The sequence below is a fragment of the Amphimedon queenslandica genome, unplaced genomic scaffold (genome assembly GCF_000090795.2).
Source record: "Amphimedon queenslandica unplaced genomic scaffold, v1.1 AMPQUscaffold_13506, whole genome shotgun sequence".
Lineage (NCBI taxonomy): Eukaryota > Metazoa > Porifera > Demospongiae > Haplosclerida > Niphatidae > Amphimedon > Amphimedon queenslandica.
In genome coordinates, this window is record NW_003546258.1 from 204,669 (window position 1) to 225,081 (window position 20,413).

A 20,413-nucleotide genomic window follows, 5' to 3' on the forward strand; every position below is an offset into this window, starting at 1 on the left:
AGAGTCAAGTCAACTTAGATTGATTCTCAAATCATGAACTATTATGATCTACAATTATGTACAAAATGCACACACACAAAAGTTGTTACAAGATTGAAGATTGATTTTAAACAAAAATCATTAAACTATATAAATGTATTATTTCGTTATTGTTGCAGTACAGCTGCACTTGAAGCTGCCAGATATTCACTAATGGCCATGATAGCCTGCCTCGTTTCTAAATAAAGAACAGCATCTCGTAGCCAATCGCTCACAACCCTTCTGGATTCTCCTTTCAATTGGCTAAGGACTCTAACACTGGTCTCCAAATCCCCAGCTTCCAGTGAGAACTTTGCCTGACGCAAGAGGTCAAAGGTCGAGAGGGACTCTGGATCGACAGACGAGAGACCAGAGGACGTAATGCGTGGGTGTACCATATCAATAGTCAGCAGTGACTGGAGGAAGGAGAGGAGGTACACACCCAGACCTCCTCCCTCTTCTGGGACCAGGGCAACCCTGCCAGCAATCTTCTTAACTCTGGTAAACCTGTTTTTAAGACTAGCTTCTGATACAAGGCCATCCTCTAAGACCTCAGCTGGAATGGCAGAGAGGATAGCATGTATGAAGGTATCATTTTTGGCTGTTTCATGTAACATCTTCACTTCTGATTTTATACTATGCCTTGAGTACGTGTTAGGATCAGCATTAGCGGCAATGAGTGCGTTAGTAAGAGCATCTGATGCTGCTCTAACACTCTGCTGTCTTCTTGTACTCTGACCTAATTAGAAAGAGAGAGGTGACTATAAGCTTAATGTAATGATGGACCAACTTGTTTCAACTACAGTATTGATCATAGAGTGTATCCCCTTTAGATGAGCATAAGCACAAGCAAGCTTCTTTTGATACTCTTCTTCTAACTCATTCTCAGCTCTTCTGTGCTTCTCTTCAAGTTCTTTGCTAATCTCTTCAGCCTGCAGCAATAACAACAACATGCCAAATCTAAAGAAAAGGGAATGATGGTTTGTACCTGTTCCTCGAGGTATTTCTTAGTATAAGCTGCTTGGGCTTCAGCTTGGTAGTACAATTTTTCTTTAATCTTTTCCTCATAGTTCTCTCTCAGCTCCATCTCCTATACAACGCAAAATGTATATCCTTTTTCTAGTCTTCATTTTTTCTTTGTCTACCATCATTTCTAGCTCTCTCTGAAACTCTTTCTCTTTGTCTTCAATGGTTTCGCGTAGTTTTTCTTTCAAAATCTCATCGTGTTCATCTTTTTGCTCTTGTAAAGCTAAAATAAACAGTAATACTTTTAGAAATGTCCACCATAACAATACCTTTCTCTAGCACTTTTTTGCCTTCTTCTCTCAATTCTTCAATCTGATTCATCAAAGCAGCAATCTTTTCGCTTTCTTGTTTCTCTTCTCTTTCCTGAAATTGAGTCTCGTACACTTTCTCTGCTTCTTTGATGAACTCTTCTCTCTTCTCAATAGATGCAGTGTATTCGCCAACTTTGGCACAAACCTGAAATAAGGAATGAGTTTTTAAAAGTTTTTTATGTACATGTACATAATGAAAACACTAACCATTTCCACTAGTTCAGTGGCTCCATCATTTCTAGCTGCATCTATAGCACTCGTCAATTGATCAGATAAGTCTACTTGCTTCTCTCTTGCTCTCTTCAACTCTTCTTTAGCACTATCAACAGCACCTTCATTAGTCATTATGTCACCTTTCAGGGAATAAGGCATATAAAGTACATGCATGTACATTGCAGTGTCCATCATGATAGAAAATCATCATGTTTAAAAACTCATATATATTCCATTATTTTATTAATCATCATCGTCATCATTAGTGTCTTACCAACTATATTTTCAATCTCTTTCTCATCTTTTGGTGGATTATTAAAGTCTTCTATCATCCTCTCGTTACGTTTATCCAGTGATGCTTTTAACTCATCGATACAGCTCAATACGGTATCAGATCCTTCACTGTATCGTTCAAACACTTCCTGTAACCTAGCAACACTAGGAGGCGTGGTAGTTACAGGTGGGATGGCTTCAGATGCAGTGCTTTTGGTAGGTGTGGCTTCTATAGATACAACACTTGTCTCGGAAGATGGTACAGTATCAGAAGGCGTGGCATCAGGAGGAGTGTCAGGAGGTGTGGCTTCAGTTGATGGAGGAGGAACAGTTTTAGTTGTTGGATCAGACGATACCACAGGAGGAGGAGGAGGAGGAGGATCTGGTACAGAATCAGTAGTGGGTGGGACAGTGGCTGGTACAGGATCAGTAGTGGGTGGGGCAGTGGGAGGAGACTTGGATTGATCAGTCTTGGATTGATCAGTCTCAGACGAAGTTTTTGAATTGTCTTGAATATTTTCCGATTCTAATTTATCAGCTAAAGACGATGACTTCACATCATCAACAGGAGGAGTCGGGCTCCTCCATTTCTCTGGTAACATGATCTGTTTCATTACTTCTGTTCCTTTATTCAATAGTATGACTGATCTGTCGGTTACATTACTAAATCCAGGTATATATGCATCCACTGATTGTTTAAAGTTTGGATCATGATGACCGTATGCTATTGCTCCACCGACCACGCCCCCAGATATTAACGTAATTCCAAATAGTGCCCGTCGTAAGCTACTCCCTTTCGTAGCACTGTTTAAGCATTAAATCAATAATATTTATTATTATAATTAATTTTAATTTATGATTAATACCTGCTAGATTGTGAGCGATAGAGAAAGTTGTGGCCTGAAGATTTCTAATAATTAAAAATTAATAATTTCAAAACATGCCTATTATATTTCTCACTATTTTAACAATTGAATGAGTTGCTTTTTGGAGCCTATGAAAAGACATTTTGGATTTTCCTATTTTTAACCCTCAAGACTTGCATCACGTGATCTCGTTGCGTAGCAACCCTGCATCGGGTAAAAAATGGCGGATTCCTTTGGAAAACTAAAACTAAAGTAGGTCCAATATCTATCGTTCCCCATCACAAACAGGCTTATTCTTTAGATGGGCATGCGGGTATCAAGCCACTCCGCTTCATTTTATCTCAAGAGACGTTTTGGTCTATAGCTCTGGAAATATTTTAAACTTTGTCCAGGCCAGCACCGGAGCCAGTTTGAACAGTATCCCAAGTGAAGGGAAGGGCATTGGCCCTATTGCAGTCTCTAGGGAAAGTGGACTGGTTGCTTATGCTGAGTCCAGCTTAGAGCCACTTATATTTGTGCTGAAATATCCAAAATGTACCGTCATTCATTCATTAAAAGGTATTTTGATGAAGATATTTCTATCATTAGTTTTTCAATATATTCCATGTTATTATTGCAGGTGATGCAAAATTAGAATATAAGTCGATAGCTTTCTCAAGTAATGGACAAAAGCTGGCCAGTCTTTCTGGAATACCTGACTTCTTGCTAACAATATGGTGCACACTGTTTCCATTGAATTTACTGATTTTTTATTTAAATTATAGGAATCTTAAAGATGGGATTGACTTATGCAAGGAGGTTGTTGCTCAGAAGCTTCCAGGAGGTCACATTACCATATCATTCAATCCTGTTAACTGGAAGCAGCTTGCACTCATCAGTGAAGATAGACTCTCACTTTGGAGTGTGGAGTCATGTGATACCCAAATGATCCTGACTTCAATGTGAGAGAGAGATTTGTTGCATGTGTAGAAAGTTTGAGCTAATTTTGATCAAGTTTGGTTGTAAAGTTGCACTTAAAAAATTGGGCCAAAGTCCCTGTACCTTTTACCTGTCCTTTATAGTAGATGGATTTTGGCCAAATTTTGTCAAAAATGGCTAAGAGAGAATTCTCCATTTTTATTACATTTTCCAAATCCCATGTATTGTATTGTAGTGCTTGTCAGTTCATGAAGCTCATGTTTTTTAGTTCACCTAGCATGCTTTGTGGGAAACCCTGCTGGTGTAGTATATGCTGAGCTCTTGGAAGCATAGTAATAACACCATTATGTCATTAAAATTTTTTTAATTCTTAGATCTATAAATCTACCAGAAAGATCAACACCAGTTGGTACAGTGGTTCATGCCAATGCTTTCCATCAGAGTGTCACTGATGGAGCGAAAAGAGAAGGAGGAGGAATGAAAGAAGGAGCAACTAATATGTCCAATGTTTTCTATGATAAGACCTATGATGATAGAGTCAAAAAAGTAAGTAATGTGTTAGCAGCATTTGTAAGATGATTTTTATATAGTCTAACAAACTTATTTAGCCTAATTACTCTTACATGGATATTTACCTACATATATATACATATACATGTATTTTTTGTTATAATAATGACTTTCATTTGCAGTGGTATCCAGTTATACCTGTATCACACGTCTGGACCAACCAGTCCAGCTTTTACATTGGCTTTTCTGGTGGACAGATCATGTTGGTTGATGTGGAGAGCTCCAGCATGAAAATGATAGTAAACCAAGTTGAAGTAAGAGAGATTGTACTTATTTAATGAGATATCCCATTGCATTATTTATTGTTTTGTGGCATATAGGAAGTTGCTAGTACATCTACTGTCCATGAAGACGATCTACCTAAGACAGCTCATGCTGTTTTATGTGAAGGATCAGTGGATTGCTTATCAATCTGCCCCAGGGGCTTACTCACTGCTGGAAAGGTTGGTATATGTACATGTACGTATGCATTATCTTTTTTGTAATTATTGCATTTTTATTAAATTAATGTTCTCATTGTGTATAGGATGGTCACATTTACTGCTTTAACCCGTCGAATGATTTCCACATTGTTGACAGTTTCAAGATTGATAATCACAATATCGTCACAATGTCCTGCAATGAGTGCATAGCAGTAGGAACAGACACTGTAAAAAGCATATTGTGTGCATTTAGTACTTAACTCTCTCTCTCTCTTAATTGTTTTACCATTCCTGTCTTCAGGGTAGTGCTTTCAGATTAGATTTAGACGATTTCTCACAACACTCGCCAATACTTGAATATGAAAGAGCACCACTTGTCGGACTGGATGTTCTGTCACCAGGAACAAGACTATGCATTGTAAGAAAAGTGGATATGTACAGTAGCTTAATGGCATATTCTGTACATGTACATGTATGTATTTATCATTGCAGACATGTAGAGAAGATGGATTAGTCCAAGTTTGGGACATACTAAGAGGAGGGCACCACTTGTCCTCTCTTCACTTGAGAAGGGATTGTACTTCTCTTGTATGTCCAATCAGCTCACAGACTGCTGTGGTTGGAACTAGGACTGGTCACTTGATACTGATCAGTTTTGCTCCTTCCATAGACTCACCAAGACTAGTCCATAAGATAAGATTATTTAAGAATGAGATTGGTAAACTAAAGTAAGCCAACGATGATTACATGTATAATTATTATTATTTAATTGTTTTATTATTTTTTTAAAATTAAAATTAGGTGTGATATTCCTGGTCATTTCATTGCTTGCTCAAGTGCAGTTGATAAATCAGTCTTCATAGTTTCGGCAACGTTTCAAAATGGATTTAAAGTTTTAGGGTATACAGGTAATACCAAAGTAAATGTACATGTATTTTATCAGAGCAGAAACATTCTAAATTATATGTATATGTACTTGTGTACATGTACTAGATACATATTATTTTATATAATGATCGAGTTACCAATTTAGACATGTGCAGTACATGTACATGTACATTTATTCAAAAATAGAAAAAAAGAAAAAAATTATTACAAAGCAATTATAAGCTGTAATATGCTCACAGTAATAGAGAGAGGGAGAGATAGGAGAACCAGTGCAGTCAAAATGTATAATTAATTAATTAATTAATAAGAAAGGCAATTAAGTTATAATACTAGCAATCCTTACTCGTACCAGGGTCTTGGCTTATGGTAAAATTCTAAAGATCTTCTCAAATTCTCATCCCTATTTGGATCGGCATCTGTAATGTTACCACACCCAATCACGAACTCATTGTTATCAAGGACGACGAATGAGCGACCAATGACACTGTAGTCACCAAACAGTGGTAGGTAAGACGTACGCTGGTAATAAGAATTGCGAATGCTTTGATTCGGGACAATGATTTTGTTCTGCAACTCTCCCAGGAAATCCCTATCTCCTGTCTGGTTAATCAAGACAGAACTGGGAAGATTTGTGAATCTAAACCGGGGCTCGTAAACTGGTCCAAGCCCTGTACAGGAACCATCGGGTGGAACTGGATGGGCTCGGACCTGGAAATGTGAAGCCGTCCCTAATCTTGTGTTGTAGAATTGTACGTACGTCGGATCGTGTGGGTCGTACTGGAAGAGTCGTCCAGCGACATAGACATTGCGATTACGGATATCAATGTTTGCTGCAACCGGGACAACTGGCTCAAACTTGGCGCAGGCAAGATTGTTCCCGTCCTCATCCTCTATCACTAGTATAGTATTAACATTGACTGATTCATACGGGTAGATTCCAAGCTGTGTGTCGGTACAGAATGCTTGGATTTGGTCGCCATTTGTATAGCTAAGTGGCCCGCACTTCCTAGTTAAGTCACCATAAGGACACTTGAGGTGCTGGGCTCTCGTAGCTGCACCACAACCAGCAAACGGATTGGTACTGCTACCATGAGTCCTATTACCAAATACCTACAGTTACATGCAAGCAAATTTAATAATGAAACTATTATTATTAGTATGATTGTACCATGCATGTACATGTACAATTATGCATGCAATTTGTGCAATTTATAGAAAATCTATTTTTACAGTCAACTTACAAATAGATCAGCATTGTCATTTTTACACACGCTACAGTCAACGTTAAAGTTTCCATCGCTCTTAAGATACCAGTTATGCGTAGTGTTTATAGACCCTCCATCAACCCGGTAGAGATTTGCTTCAAGAGTGACACCATGACGGAGTGCACTACGCCTCATGATCACTTCTCCTTGAAACACTGGACTCTGCTCTTTCACATTGCATGGGAAAGCAGCTCTGTACGTGTGAATGGTTGAAATACCATTGTACTCAATATTCGTACACGCATAGCGGAAACCATTTGTACGATGTATTATCAGAGATCGTCCAACAATAGAATAAGGGCCATATAAGTTTAAAGTATTGTCCGTAAATGTATAGACTGATTGGTTGCCTCTGAGGTGGCCGTGACGTCCGCCAAGGTCTCCAACTTCACAGAGACTTGCATTGTTCATGCAAAGTTGGGCATAATTTGGATCACTTGCTCTATTCTCTGGATCATAATGTCCTCCAATGTGTTCGGTATTGCAGGGATTTCGCTCCAAATGTGCCCAGTTTATAGGATATTCGTGTACGTGCCATCCCCACCTTTCATTCCCACCAAACTGGCTTAGGCCACTTAGGGATAGTGTTATAGTGACTGGCTCATGCTCCTTTTCTTGATAGAATGCTACAGAACCTTTTATCCCATTCATATCAAAGTATGCAGCAACCAGAATTGCTCTGCCAGTCTGTGGAGGGACGTGCTGGCCTGGAGCCCTCCAGAAACGGGTCTCCTCCCCTGGCTTGACATAATACACCATTTCTATGCAGGGAATCAGTGGTAAGTCCTGGCAAAAGTCATATTACTACTTACTTGAACGTTGGCTGCCCCATCCCGCCACGAGATGCAGGAGTGCTGCGAAGGAGACAAGCAGTAGAAGAGCCGCCTTCATGTTTTCCAACTCCGTAGCTTAGGCAGCCTGGAGCAGGGCCCTCTATGCAAACAGTACAGCTCTTCATTCAGTAAGGCTACGCAAACAGCGCCTCTTGCCCTGCCCGCTTCTTTGTCAGAGCAAGGCACATGGGCTCAGAGAGCTGCCATTTGAGATAAAGAGCCTGAGCAGACGCGCGGCGGCCATCCTGTGAGAGGTGTGCTGCAGCATGGATACTGTAAACTACGCTGCATCTTTTATTAAAAGCTACATGTAGATTACTGCATAGCCTGCAAAAAGAAAATAATGAAAATATTCTAATTTTTGTAAAAAAAAGCTAGACTCTAGTTAAGTATTAAATTTACATGCAGAAAGAAATGCATTGGTACTGAAAACAATGGTTTAAAATGTCAATCTTTATTTAGATGTGTCTTCTCAAATTCAAGACATATCAATCCTACCGAAAGGCTGGTATTTTGATGATGCTACACAAATTGGTGTCCACTCAACAGCTGCTAGCCTACATCAAGAGTCAACTTCTTCTACAACCTCTTCTTCAAGTTCATCTTCCTCTACTTCTCTTATAACACTGTTTGATCTACCCAACAAACTATCCAATGCATTACCTGATGAAAGTAATAGCATGATAATAAATGCATTATATTCATTATTATTACTATTATTTTCTAAAGCCGATATCAAGGATTTATATGAAGATCCTACAACTAAGCTTTTCTCCAATAAATCGATATCAAAGAAATGCTTGTGCTTCTCTTTTCCACTGTTAAGCATGATCCTTGCTCCACATAATGAAATATTTGTTGTGCCGAGGAAGACGAAAGCACTCTGTAAGCTTGTGTTACCTCTCACAGATAAGGAAATGGTAAGTGCTGGCATACGATAATAAATTATAATTTTCTTTCTAATTTAGATAACTGAAGATGATTTGAAGAGTTCTTTTTCAGCTCACGAGCTTCCTGAGTCAGTATATAAGTTATCCTTTCATCAGAAATGGCTCCTTTCCATTGGACAAGATGGTAAATGCATTCTAAGACAGACTGAGATGCCGGTCAGTATTTTATATAGAATTCATCATGTATGATCTGCAAGTGGCCTGTTGGTCTAGGGGTATGATTCTCGCTTAGGGTGCGAGAGGTCCCGGGTTCAACTCCCGGACAGGCCCTCTTTTTTTCTTTTTATAAGATTTAGTGTCTTTTTTATTTTTTTTCCTTTAGCAACAAACACTTCACTGCATCCCTCATCATTATAAAAACAAAGGTGGAAGTCAAGTTAGCTCTACTACTGATGGACAATATTTTTTAACAGCCGGTGACAAAGCAGCACTGACTTGCTGGGAATGGGGAGAGTAAGTGTATTATTACTATAATTATCAAAATATAGAATAGCAGTGCTTGTGGCAAGCTAATTTGCTCATGTTACTATCTAATTATAGTCAAACATTTTTTGTAGAATAACCTCGCATGGCAAAACCAAGTTGAACGAAGCTATTCAATTTGGAAAAGGAAAGATACAGCAACTGAGCGAAGCAAAAGAAATGGAAGATGCTGTTCTTTCTAACCTTCCAGAGCTACGAGAGAAACAAGAAGTATAAGAATATGAATAGTGCTAGTGAAATTTATTGTTTTTTCTATACAGGGACAAGAGAATGAGCATACTTGGCTTGAGACTGCAACTGAACTGGTAAATGGAATGATTATTTTGCTAAAATATTTTAATTTTTGTACTTTTTTGTTGTTTAATTTTAACAATAGGCACACAAAGCTGAAGATGAAAAATACGATGAACTAAAGTCTCAACTCAGACTTGAGATAAACGCCCTAAGAGAAAAGGTACCTCCAACCATCTTTATTACAAGCAACTTTTTACATCATCCATCACAGGTTATGTCCATGATTGAGACCAATGAGGAACTGAATGACCTGGAGAGACTTGAGAGATCAGAGTTTATCCTGGACACAGAAGAGCATCAGAGACACCAAAGGGAAGAAGAAGAGAAAATATCTTCACTTAAGGAAGACATAGAGCTAGCAAACTTGGCAAAGATGTACTTGCACAATCTGATAAAGAAGCAATGCTGGAATGAGATGACAGTTAAAGGAAAAGCAATCAAAGTGTGTGCTATAGTACATATGCAAGCATGTATACATGTACATCAATGCAGATTTACATGTAAAGCATGTACAGTACCTACTGTACATCTATATATGTACATATAATTGCCTTTATATGCTGGTCTAACAAAAGTCATCTTTCATAAGCAGGCCTACATGTATATGTTTGTGTGACAATATTTTGCATGATGCAGGCTTTTCAACATCGCTTTGAAGTGACCAACTATCCTCTGAAGGAGCAAAGCAAGGCTACACTTCAACTACTGGAGAGAGTGAAAACAAGGAGGAGGATAGAAATGGCTGAGCGAAAGGTAAAGCTGTGATATTAATTATAATATGTAAATCTTGTTTAGATTAGAGAGACAGTTTTGTCAGATAATAAAATGACCTTAAAGTCACAAGTACCAGCTTTGGTGAGTGACACACACACACGCTATTTATAATATTCATAAACTAAAGGATCTTGGGCTTGAAGAAGAAGAAGACACTAAGAAAGATGAAAAGGACTCTGAGCCTCACACACTGGTCGGTAGTAGAGCCACTGAGCATGGAGCCAACACTGAGTTCCTTTATGATCAGTTTGAGCTTCTCTCTCCTGTCACAAAGAGACATCAGATAGTCCTGCTTAAGGTAATGTAACTGTATTATTATCTGTACAATGGAGCCTTTATAAAATAAAGACACCTTTATAATGAGGGCATTTTGTAATGTCCTAATTGGTTCAAACCTATGCGAGAGTACCTCTAAAATGAGAACACCTATGTATTAAGGACAAGTAGTGTGGGTCCAATGGTGTCCTTAAATTATAGGCTCCTTTTGTTCTTAGCTGCTACTGTATGTATTTTTCTCTAGGAATGCTTAAGGAATATCAAGGAAAGTTTTAACAAGGAATTTGATGAGGTCTTGCATCAAAAGACCCTTGAAATAGCTCGCATACAAGAAAAGAACATTCGCATTAGAAAGATATCAAACGACTTGAAGTTAAACGAGGAGATATTTGATCCTAAACTGGACTCAGACGAAGAACCAGAGAGACTCCTCAAAGTGACGGACGAAGAGATCGAGATTGAGAAGTACTTATCACCAGAAGAGAAGAAGAGATTGGAGGAGGTAGCCAAAGAAGAAGAGGAAAGGAAAAGGAGAGAAATGGTAAGCACAATACATTTATGTACATGTACATTTACATGTACATGTATAGTAGTTATTTTTTTTAATTTTGGCTATACTTGTTCTCAAAATCGCTGGACCTTTTTGCAAATTTTACACTACAGATCTTCCAAAACAGCTAGTACATGTATAACTGTGTATTGTGTACATGTACATGTACATACATGTAATTATGATGATATTAATATCCTTATACTAGGGAGATAATTGGAGGGAGAGAGGTCTGGATATGATGATGGCTGGGAGGCTGGAGGCAAATGCAGAAGAAGAGCTTTTTAAAGTGCAGACCACAAAATACCAAAAACTGTTTTATTGTACAGCGTCACTTTTCTAGGATCTACCACGACCTGATTTCATGGCAAAGGATGTATCAGAAATGTCAGAGGATGAGATCAGAATGAAACACGAGTTTGAAAAGAAGGAGGCAGCCTGGCTGGAAGAGAGAGAGAAGATGAAGAAAGTACGTATTATATATTTGCATATAGCACAACTACATGTAGATGTACATGTGTACATGTACATGTTATGCTTTATTTTTGATAATTTTAGGCTTTAGAAGCAGAAATGAGAAAGCATCAGGAAACAATATCTCAAGGAGTGCAAGCTTTTGATGAGAAAGTTATGAAGTTGTTCCAACTTAAAGTAGCAACAGAGAAAACTGTTCTTGAGGTAAGAACAATAATAATTATTATTATTAATTATAAATTAATAATTATTGTTAATGATAAATTAAAGTAATTATTGTTACAGGAAGAGTTAAAGATACTTAGATTGTCTGCTTCTTTACTGGTTGAAGAAGAAGTAAGAATGAAAGAAGAATTGGTAGAAAAGATGCTCGATGAAAATAAAAATGCCAAAGTACATATACATAGACCATCAATTAACTTGATGTACACGTACTGTATTTCCAGGCTTTAGTGACTAATACTATATTAACTACAAAGAAGCAGATAGAGGAACATCAGGAAACATACGAGCAAATGATGACTGAAGATAAAGTACAGTATTACCATAAAAGCGCCCAGTATCTATGAAGATGATTATCATGTAGGAGTTGGAGAAAAGTTTTAAGAAAGATTTTGCTGATTGTGAGCCTCACGTTGATCAGCTTTTGAAGCTATTCAAACGACGCCCAAGGTAACTAAAACAAGTGTACATCTGTAAATTGTACATACGTTTAATATTATCCTTTCCTTTCTGGCAGAGGTATGAAGTTAAAAGCTGAGCCAGTCCCTGAAGTGAAGAGTGACAATCCCAGCTCTGGTAGCATCCATGCTAGGCCCAGTGGAATGATGCCTAGTGTTGGTAGCAGTAATTGGACTGTAGAGGAAATGATGAGTGAGTTGGACAGCCCTGCTAATATGCCCGAGGGACTCGAGCTCTACCAGTGGGAGAGGTTTACTGTAGCACGTCATTATAAAGTTGAAAGTGAAAGAAGAGTAAGGAATAGAGCGAGGGAGTATGTGTGTGTGTGTGTGTCATTGTTGTACTGCAGGTGAAAGAGATGGCAATGAGGCTAGCAGAAATGAATGCATTCTTGCACAAGAGGGAAAAGGAGAGTGAGCAGTTTCAAAGTGACATTCAAAACCACTTTGTTGAACTAAATAAGTAAGTTATTGATATATCTGTCTGTACATAAATGCATCTTAATGCACATGCATGTATCATGAATCAGGCACAAAGTAATAATAATATTAATGTTATTACATTTTCTGATACATATTGATGTCCTTATGCTGTGTAGCAAGTTTGAGCTGATTCCGACTTCAGTTTTTCAAGTTATGGCCATTTTAAGAAAACATCAAAATTCTGAAAAATACCCAAGGCTATAGCCCATGGTTTTTTCCAAAAAATGGCTCTAAAATTACCCTAAATTTTTATTACATTTTCTGATACATATTGATGTCCTTAAGCTGTGAAGCAAGTTTGAGTTGATTCCGACTTCAATTTTTCAAGTTACAGCCATTTTAAGAAAACATCAAAATTCTGAAAAATACCCAAGGCTATATATAGCCCATGGTTTTTTCCAAAAAATGGCTCCGAAATCACCCCAAATTTTTATTATATTTTCTGATACATATTGATGTCCTTATGCTGTGTAGCAAGTTTGAGCTGATTCCGACTTCAGTTTTTCAAGTTATGGCCATTTTAAGAAAACATCAAAATTCTGAAAAATACCCAAGGCTATAGCCCATGGTTTTTTCCAAAAAATGGCTCTAAAATTACCCTAAATTTTTATTACATTTTCTGATACATATTGATGTCCTTAAGCTGTGTAGCAAGTTTGAGGTGATTCCGACTTCAATTTTTCAAGTTACAGCCATTTTAAGAAAACGTCAAATTTTTGAAAATTACCCAAGGCTATATAGCCCATGGTTTTTTCCAAAAAATGGCTCCGAAATGAACCCAAATTTTTATACATTTTCTGATACATATTGATGTCCTTATGCTGTGTAGCAAGTTTGAGGTGATTCCGACTTCAATTTTTCAAGTTACGGCCATTTTAAGAAAACGTCAAATTTTTGAAAATTACCCAAGGCTATAAGCCCATGGTTTTTTTTCCAAAAAATGGCTCCGAAATCACCCCAAATTTTTATTACATTTTCTGATACATATTGATGTCCTTATGCTGTGTAGCAAGTTTGAAGTGATTCCGACTTCAATTTTTCAAGTTACGGCCATTTTAAAGAAATGCCAAAATTCTGAAAAATACCCAAGGCTATAGCCCATGGTTTATTTCAAAAAATGGCTCCGAAATCAACCCAAATTTTTATTACATTTTCTGATACATATTGATGTCCTTATGCTGTGTAGCAAGTTTGAGGTGATTCCGACTTCAATTTTTCAAGTTACGGCCATTTTAAAGAAACGTCAAAATTCTGAAAAATACCCAAGGCTATTATAGCCCATGGTTTTTTCCAAAAAATGGCTCTGAAATCACCCCAAATTTTTATTACATTTTCTGATACATATTGATGTCCTTATTCTGTGTAGCAAGTTTGAAGTGATTCCGACTTCAATTTTTCAAGTTACAGCCATTTTAAAGAAACGTCAAAATTCTGAAAAATACCCAAGGCTATAGCCCATGGTTTTTTCAAAAAATGGCTCCAAAATCATCCCAAACTTTTACCACATTTATAACTTGAAGCAATGCTATAATGCACATGTTTAATCAATAGGCTGCATGATGAAAAGGCAGTGTCTGATCTCAATGCTGAGATACAATTATTGCTGAAGCAAGGACAGGTAATCATGATGGACATGGTTACTATGCTGTATCTTTATCCTTTCATTAGGTCGAGATAGACGCATCAGATTTTGCTCCAGATTTCAGTAACAGTGTACTTATACATCGCAGTGGAGTTGAAGAACTGAACAATCAAATTAAAGTACAACTATAATAATAATTATAAATGATTATAATTTATCTCATTCCCTGTACATGTGTAGACTCTAGGTGAGGCAAAATTGGCTCACATGATGGAATGCAAGGATTTTAAGAAAGGGATTAGAATGCTGGAATGGTTAGAACTCTTCTTTTTATATATATACATACATGTATTACACATACCCCATTCATTTCATTGCAAAATAGGGAACTGAAAAGACTGCGTATGGAAGCAGAGGATCTAACAAATAAAGCTAAAGACATTCAAATGTTACGTGTAACCAAAGAGCTGCAGGAGAGACTCATGATGGATAACATACAAAGCAAAGATGCACATCAGATCGAGACACTTGAGAAAACTATAAAGCTCAATCAAAAAGTGAGGATTATACAATAATTCTGTGATTATTTTGTATTTTTATTTTTTCAGATTCATAAGAAAAGGTTACGCAGTTTTAAGAAAATCCTTGTCTCTCTCAAAGGCGACGTTGATAAGAAGAAATTTACCAACACTGAGCTGGACTTGGAGCTTGAAAAGAAAGCAGTTGAAGTTGTAGAAAGACAGAACATAAAAGATCTTGCAGGTAAGACAGAGAGTGTTATTTTTAGTTAGTTCATTTCTTTTTATAGATGGAAGAGATCTCACAGTTGACAGTGCTCAGTCAAGGATGAAGGATATTGCCAGTCGAAGAAAGCTCGTTGAACTAGCAAAGACACAAGCTAATGAGATAAAGATTTTACGCGAAGAAGTTGAGAGACTTCGAATGAAGACCTTCCCAGCTCTTGTCCAAGTCCAAAACCTCTTTTAAAACATGATACACACTTGCAAACAAAATAATTATAATAATAAATAATAATAAATAAATTAAAATATAATTCTAGATCTATTTCCATTTTAAATCACAAATCAGAGGTAAGTGGTCAGATGGAAAAGACTCTGATGGCAAAGCAAAGTTTTCAGTCACTTCCTCGTGGCTTGGCATTGGTATGACTTTCTGTATCTCAAAATGCTCCCTACTGACAAGAACATAATCTAATACGGAAACAAATACACCTCTGTAATGAGTGTACTCCAATGGACCACACGCATCAAGTAATGGTATGTCATTTCTAACATCAAGACCATTGAAAGTGTTACTAGACTGCAATGGAGGAGGAATAGGATCATCTCTTTGATCATCTTTTTCCTGTTCTTCCTCTTCATAATTTTCCAGTAGCTCATCTCTCATTTTTCTCAGCAACTCCTCATCCAAAGCACTCCTATAATCACTGCTTGGCTTGCACCCACAGGAAGGGATGGCCTCATATTGGTAAGAGGTCCAATCCACATGTGACTTAGAGACAAAGCCCTCAGTTAGATACTGATAGCCACCAGTACAAGGACAACTGTTCAAATCTCCGCAAAATATAACCGATACCTTAGCATCAGGAGACAAAGATCTTTCAAACTCTGTGACAGTGTCAGATATAATTTTACTACAAGTTATGGTTTGCATTAAGCGAATGAAGCTTTCCTCCGGTCCAGAGGAGAGATGAGTATTAGCAACAATAATGTAGCGATTGTCATCCTTAGCTTTTAGAATAACAACCTGTAGGACTGAGCTCTTTCGCATAAGATTACTGAGAACTGGTTGTGCCTCTTGTATGCTCTTATATAAGTCCTTACAGCTAGTGCTGGACTGGAGGTAAGGGATTAAAGGGATGACAGACGACTGCACTAGATCAAACTTTGAACTTCGAAAGATGATAGCTTCTCCTTCTGCAACCTAAAGAAAAATTTAAAAAGAAGAGAAATTGACATTCAAGTATATAATGATATTGGGACTTGATGATTTGCATGGGTATACGTTCATGTGAGCTGTATTTGTCTATAAATGAATAGTTTAAGTTTCTTACCTGCCCTGTCTTTCTGCTATAGGCCCCATCATACCCGACTTCCTTCATGATAGGTAGCAAACTCAGATTGAAGTAGCCTTCATCAACCTCTTGAAGGCAAGCAATATCAAAATTATACCCGAGTATCTCAACTATAAAGAGACTGTAACGATAAGACGACTGCATCACAAAACTATTGCAGTAGAAATAAAATGGATGAGGATTCTCTGGATCCTTTCCAAGATATTTCTCGGACAATATATTATAAGAAATGACACGAAGCTGAGAGGAAGAGGAGAGAGGAGTAGGAGTATGCTCCTGTCTTCTCCTTATCGCTTTCATACTAAACTGAGGCCTCACCCGTGATGTATGGTAATAGACTGGATTACCAGCTTCTTCTGCTGATCTAAATGGAGTGCACTGCAATAAGAGATGATGATCAATATCTGCTCTAGTAGGCCAGTATATGACTCCTTCATGAACCAGCTGAGCTAACTTCATCGAAGAAGGAGTGTAAGTGGAGTCCATTGTAGCCATTTCTAAATCTTGAGAACCAACCTGTACAGATGCAGATTTGTCAATTCTTAGCCATGACCACTTACAGTAGTTGATGCTAGCAAACTCAAGCGAAACCTAGTGACATTAATGAAATTATAATTAATCTTAATGTTTATTGCATACTTGAGGTACTAAAGGAGATCCTTCAAATACAAGATCCGAGACTTGCAACTTGATGATACGAGGATTATTTACAATAACGTGGTACCTTTGATCACCAATAATGAAAAGAGAGTCACTAGTCCATGCATTAACATTAAGGACATCCTCTGGTACTGTCTCTGCATCGTCCTTCAATAGAGAAACGAGAGGAGGAGGAGGGCGAGGTGAGTCTGCTGAAGACATCCTTTCTTTTTTATTTTTAATCCTGGGTCCTTGTAGACTTTTAGCAATAGTTAATGATATTCTTTGCAGTGTTTGACTCAGGGGCTGAGCCTTTGGCCTGTGGAGGTGGTGACGCTTCCCATTAAAGCAGAAGCTTATTGTAATGTCTGATTCTCCTTCAGAATTTCTAACAAAGGCACGTAGCATCTTGCTTGAAGCTCTTCCTGCAGCAGCCATTGCAAATGGGCGTGGCTGTTAAGTAGGTGTGGCTTAACAAAACATATGGCGGCTTTAACGTTTGATGCAGTTGTGACAAGAAGCAAAGCAGACTCAGCCGAGAATGTTAGGAGCTTACAATGTTGGGCCATGAAACTCAGTGATGTTAGTTTGTATTTTTTTATAATTATAGATGTCAGAAAACAGTGATTTGGGTGGGTGTTTTTGAAGCCATTATAAAATATGTTTATTTGTAGGTTAGTATTTTGCCGCAGTTTAAAAATTTGGAAGTTTTGAATTTGAGGTACATGTAGAATAATTTTTTCAATTTAAATTATATTTTTATTCAGCTGTAACAACATCACGTCCTTGCAACCAATTGGACAATGTAAAAATACTTTAATGCGTTAAATTTTAATTCACCTCCCGTTCGTATGTATGTGTGTATGTAGGCAAAAACCTTTCTCAACTCTATCTTCGTAAGAACAATATTTTCCGTTTCGAAGAACTTGATCACCTTAAAGACCTTCGAAATCTTCAAGTAAAACCCAAAAACTCTTCTAAAATATAGTTGTGATAGTTTATTTTCCTACCATTGTTAGCAAGAGTACAGTAATATTATTTAGTGATAGGATATTCCTCTTCTTGTCAGCATCTGCTTTTTTTTGTAGAGTGTTTGGCTATCCGGGAACCCGATCTCTTCTATTGAAAACTATCGTCTGAAAGTTCTCTCAATCTTACCTCAGATCGAGAGACTCGATGAAGAAAGTATTATTAAAAATGATAATGGCTGCCATTGTTATTATTGCTTAGTTGTAACTGAGGAAGAAAGAAAAGTTTGTTCCTCTTCTGTCATGAAATTTATCGAGGAAGAGCAAGTATCGACAATATATTATAACTTCTACTTATCTCTCTCTCTTTCAAGGGGAACAAAGTTGCTGTTGATTATAACCAACAACAGATACTAAAAGCTGTATTTTCTTTATTGCCACTTCTTTCTCATTCAAATTTAGCTCGACTCCATGAAGCAGTCCAGAATAGAATTAGGGAGTTGTCTGCCAACAGTAATACTGATGAAGAATAATTATAAACATTATTATTATTAATGAAATACTAATTATTATTATACTTTCAATAATTGACACATTCACACCTTTAGTTTATTTTTTAATAAATAATTATTAGATAATGGTTCAGTAACAAAATTAATACAAAAAATATACATAATAATAATAATAATAATTTTATGCAAATATATGAATCGGATGTCTCCTTGTATGGGTTTGTGATAATTATTAAAAGTAAAAATAAATTATTGTTCTATCTGCGCGCAAAAAATCGGGCACTAATTAGAATCCTAATAATTCCTGTAACCCTGCTGATGAGTCGTTTGAACTTCCTCTATCAGTGGGCGGAGATTTATTATTTTGGGCGGAGCCGGGCGAGAGAAAACCTATTATATTTTGTTTTACTTTCCCGACAGTTGAAAGTTGAGAAACTCCTCCTCCTCCTCTTGGTGACGGCTGATGTCTCCTGTGGATAATCTTCTGAAGAGAAGGTTCTTGTTTTTGTTCTGAAGATAGATTATATACACTATGCCACTTCCTTGGAGTACTCTCTCTTTCTCCTGTCTTCTCTTTTGGCGTGCCAGGTCTTGAGTTAGACGAATAGTTTTTCAAATGGATACCGGTTTGTTTCTCGGCCTCCGATTCTAGAAACCCAGACGGACCCCTCAGCTGAGGTGTGGCTAGTAGCTTCCAACGAAGGAGAGTGACCGAGCCTTCCATCGGCTTCACTATTTGCAGTTTCTGAGGTGAGAAATAAGAGTGAGGGTTGCCTAGACCTTTCAATAGGTCGTCCTCTGAAGGGGTCATTTCTTCCTCTGAAAGAGAGAAAAGTACATGTAACACTGAACAACATAATGAGAGGTAAAGTACAATTATACAATTAAGTGTACAGGGTCTTTGGCAACTTTAAAATTTGAAACAAAATGAAATTTTGATCGGAATTTGAAACACAACATCAGAATATATACACTGTATTAGTAACGCGGTAGCGTTACTAAGTAGGATTCACCCCCAAACAAAATGGCTACCACGACTTTTGCAGCCTTGCTATACCAGGAAAACGAGCTCCTATGCTTACCAGACTTTTTAGAGGACCTCATCTTGACCAGAGGACTCCATTGGTACCAATAGCGTGGCTCTAAACCTAGTCTAAGAGGAAAGCCAAAAATCTGCAAACCGGCCGTTTTGTTCAGCCACCTTTTTTCATCTTCATCATCATCATCATCATCATCATCATCATCAAGAAAGTCCTGGCAATTCAGTTGGCGAGCTGTATCTCGATCTTGACTCGTGCTAGAAGTATAATTCTTACACCACTCTACTCCAACAGTCTATGCGCGGATCCATGTCCCCTAAAATCATTTTCCAAGATAAGAAAAAGTGACGTTATGACTGCTGTATCAGGCCAACTTACCTCCCGTCGCCATTTTGTTAATTATAGAAGCATGCCATGTGCTCCAAAATTTGGGCGTGGTCGCGCATGCTCAGATCTCAGGACTGGGAAAAGCAATCAATGTTTTAACCTAGCTAGGCTAGCTATGCTTGGAATCAATTGCATTACTTAGTGGAGGTTTTCAGCTAAAAGAAGGTATTAATCTTACATATTATTCTTTTATCAAGTGTTTAATGAATTATTTTAATTAAAAAAACAATTAATGTTATAATAATGCAATGATTATGACTTTGACATCAGGAAGAACAAGAATAGATAGCTAGGGAAGATGGAGCTTCTTGAACAAGGATTCAAGTCAGGACTATAGTATTAATTTCACTTGCCATCAGTATAGTAGATATTCCTTCAGCATATCTATTTCGGGCTGTGACTGCTGTCTCTCATAAATGCTGTAAAGTCATAACAATAATAAAAAAATTGTTTGTGTAAAATCAACAAGTGTCACAATTGCAACTAAAAACATATTATAAATTATAAAAAAAATCAACACAAACAAGAACATAAAAAATTAAAAAAAACAAGATTGAGTAGGATTCCGAACGACCAACGAAAATACAAAATGAAAATCCTACTCTCATGACGCAAATTCTACT

The 20,413-nt window shown here is 37.4% G+C and overlaps 6 protein-coding genes and 1 non-coding gene across 7 annotated transcripts in view; 3 read left to right on the plus strand and 4 right to left on the minus strand.

Moving 5' to 3' along the window:
- Nucleotides 1-19: 19 nt before the first annotated feature.
- LOC105316608 (MICOS complex subunit MIC60-like) lies at nucleotides 20-2,888 on the minus strand. Its single transcript, XM_011411645.2, has 9 exons — nucleotides 2,802-2,888; nucleotides 2,708-2,751; nucleotides 1,843-2,645; nucleotides 1,563-1,708; nucleotides 1,314-1,500; nucleotides 1,164-1,267; nucleotides 1,007-1,108; nucleotides 809-950; nucleotides 20-757 (listed from the first exon to the last, which is right to left on the minus strand). Exons 1-9 carry the CDS (start codon nucleotides 2,847-2,849, stop codon nucleotides 147-149), a joined length of 2,187 nt encoding a protein of 728 aa, XP_011409947.1. The 5' UTR covers nucleotides 2,850-2,888; the 3' UTR covers nucleotides 20-146.
- Nucleotides 2,889-2,896: 8 nt separating this feature from the next.
- Nucleotides 2,897-15,234, plus strand: LOC100637408 (cilia- and flagella-associated protein 43). Its single transcript, XM_020008805.1, has 37 exons — nucleotides 2,897-2,959; nucleotides 3,009-3,265; nucleotides 3,327-3,423; nucleotides 3,472-3,648; nucleotides 4,000-4,171; nucleotides 4,318-4,449; nucleotides 4,516-4,638; nucleotides 4,722-4,844; nucleotides 4,919-5,035; nucleotides 5,110-5,345; nucleotides 5,419-5,525; nucleotides 8,066-8,275; nucleotides 8,333-8,523; nucleotides 8,572-8,709; nucleotides 8,876-9,006; nucleotides 9,111-9,246; nucleotides 9,297-9,341; nucleotides 9,413-9,490; nucleotides 9,542-9,772; nucleotides 9,967-10,083; nucleotides 10,126-10,185; nucleotides 10,232-10,402; nucleotides 10,625-10,921; nucleotides 11,139-11,219; nucleotides 11,274-11,399; nucleotides 11,489-11,608; nucleotides 11,690-11,797; nucleotides 11,851-11,937; nucleotides 11,991-12,076; nucleotides 12,144-12,378; nucleotides 12,435-12,547; nucleotides 14,119-14,185; nucleotides 14,236-14,328; nucleotides 14,390-14,463; nucleotides 14,535-14,706; nucleotides 14,758-14,911; nucleotides 14,958-15,234. The coding sequence occupies exons 1-37, from the start codon at nucleotides 2,928-2,930 to the stop codon at nucleotides 15,134-15,136; spliced, it is 5,073 nt and encodes a 1,690-aa protein (XP_019864364.1). The 5' UTR covers nucleotides 2,897-2,927; the 3' UTR covers nucleotides 15,137-15,234.
- On the minus strand, nucleotides 5,673-7,711 carry LOC105316609 (uncharacterized). Its single transcript, XM_011411646.2, has 3 exons — nucleotides 7,583-7,711; nucleotides 6,747-7,531; nucleotides 5,673-6,615 (listed from the first exon to the last, which is right to left on the minus strand). Exons 1-3 carry the CDS (start codon nucleotides 7,659-7,661, stop codon nucleotides 5,845-5,847), a joined length of 1,635 nt encoding a protein of 544 aa, XP_011409948.1. The 5' UTR covers nucleotides 7,662-7,711; the 3' UTR covers nucleotides 5,673-5,844.
- Nucleotides 8,752-8,823, plus strand: Trnap-agg (transfer RNA proline (anticodon AGG)). Its single transcript has one exon. It is a non-coding gene; the product is annotated as a tRNA-Pro (tRNA).
- LOC100637535 (2',5'-phosphodiesterase 12-like) lies at nucleotides 15,129-17,351 on the minus strand. The gene is made up of 3 exons (XM_003383883.3): nucleotides 16,884-17,351; nucleotides 16,224-16,835; nucleotides 15,129-16,093 (listed from the first exon to the last, which is right to left on the minus strand). The coding sequence occupies exons 1-3, from the start codon at nucleotides 17,319-17,321 to the stop codon at nucleotides 15,212-15,214; spliced, it is 1,932 nt and encodes a 643-aa protein (XP_003383931.1). The 5' UTR covers nucleotides 17,322-17,351; the 3' UTR covers nucleotides 15,129-15,211.
- Nucleotides 17,337-18,458, plus strand: LOC100632482 (protein C21orf2-like). Its single transcript, XM_003383843.3, has 7 exons — nucleotides 17,337-17,465; nucleotides 17,558-17,604; nucleotides 17,651-17,688; nucleotides 17,753-17,841; nucleotides 17,972-18,068; nucleotides 18,114-18,178; nucleotides 18,226-18,458. Exons 1-7 carry the CDS (start codon nucleotides 17,367-17,369, stop codon nucleotides 18,382-18,384), a joined length of 594 nt encoding a protein of 197 aa, XP_003383891.1. The 5' UTR covers nucleotides 17,337-17,366; the 3' UTR covers nucleotides 18,385-18,458.
- A 39-nt stretch (nucleotides 18,459-18,497) lies between these two features.
- The window catches only part of LOC105316610 (kinectin-like), a 5,463-nt gene continuing 3,547 nt past the window's right edge, over nucleotides 18,498-20,413 (minus strand). The window contains exon 7 of the mRNA XM_020008811.1: nucleotides 18,498-19,182. Within this exon, the coding sequence (XP_019864370.1) occupies nucleotides 18,650-19,182 (533 nt within the window). The 3' untranslated portion in view covers nucleotides 18,498-18,649. The remainder of the gene's footprint in view (nucleotides 19,183-20,413) is intronic.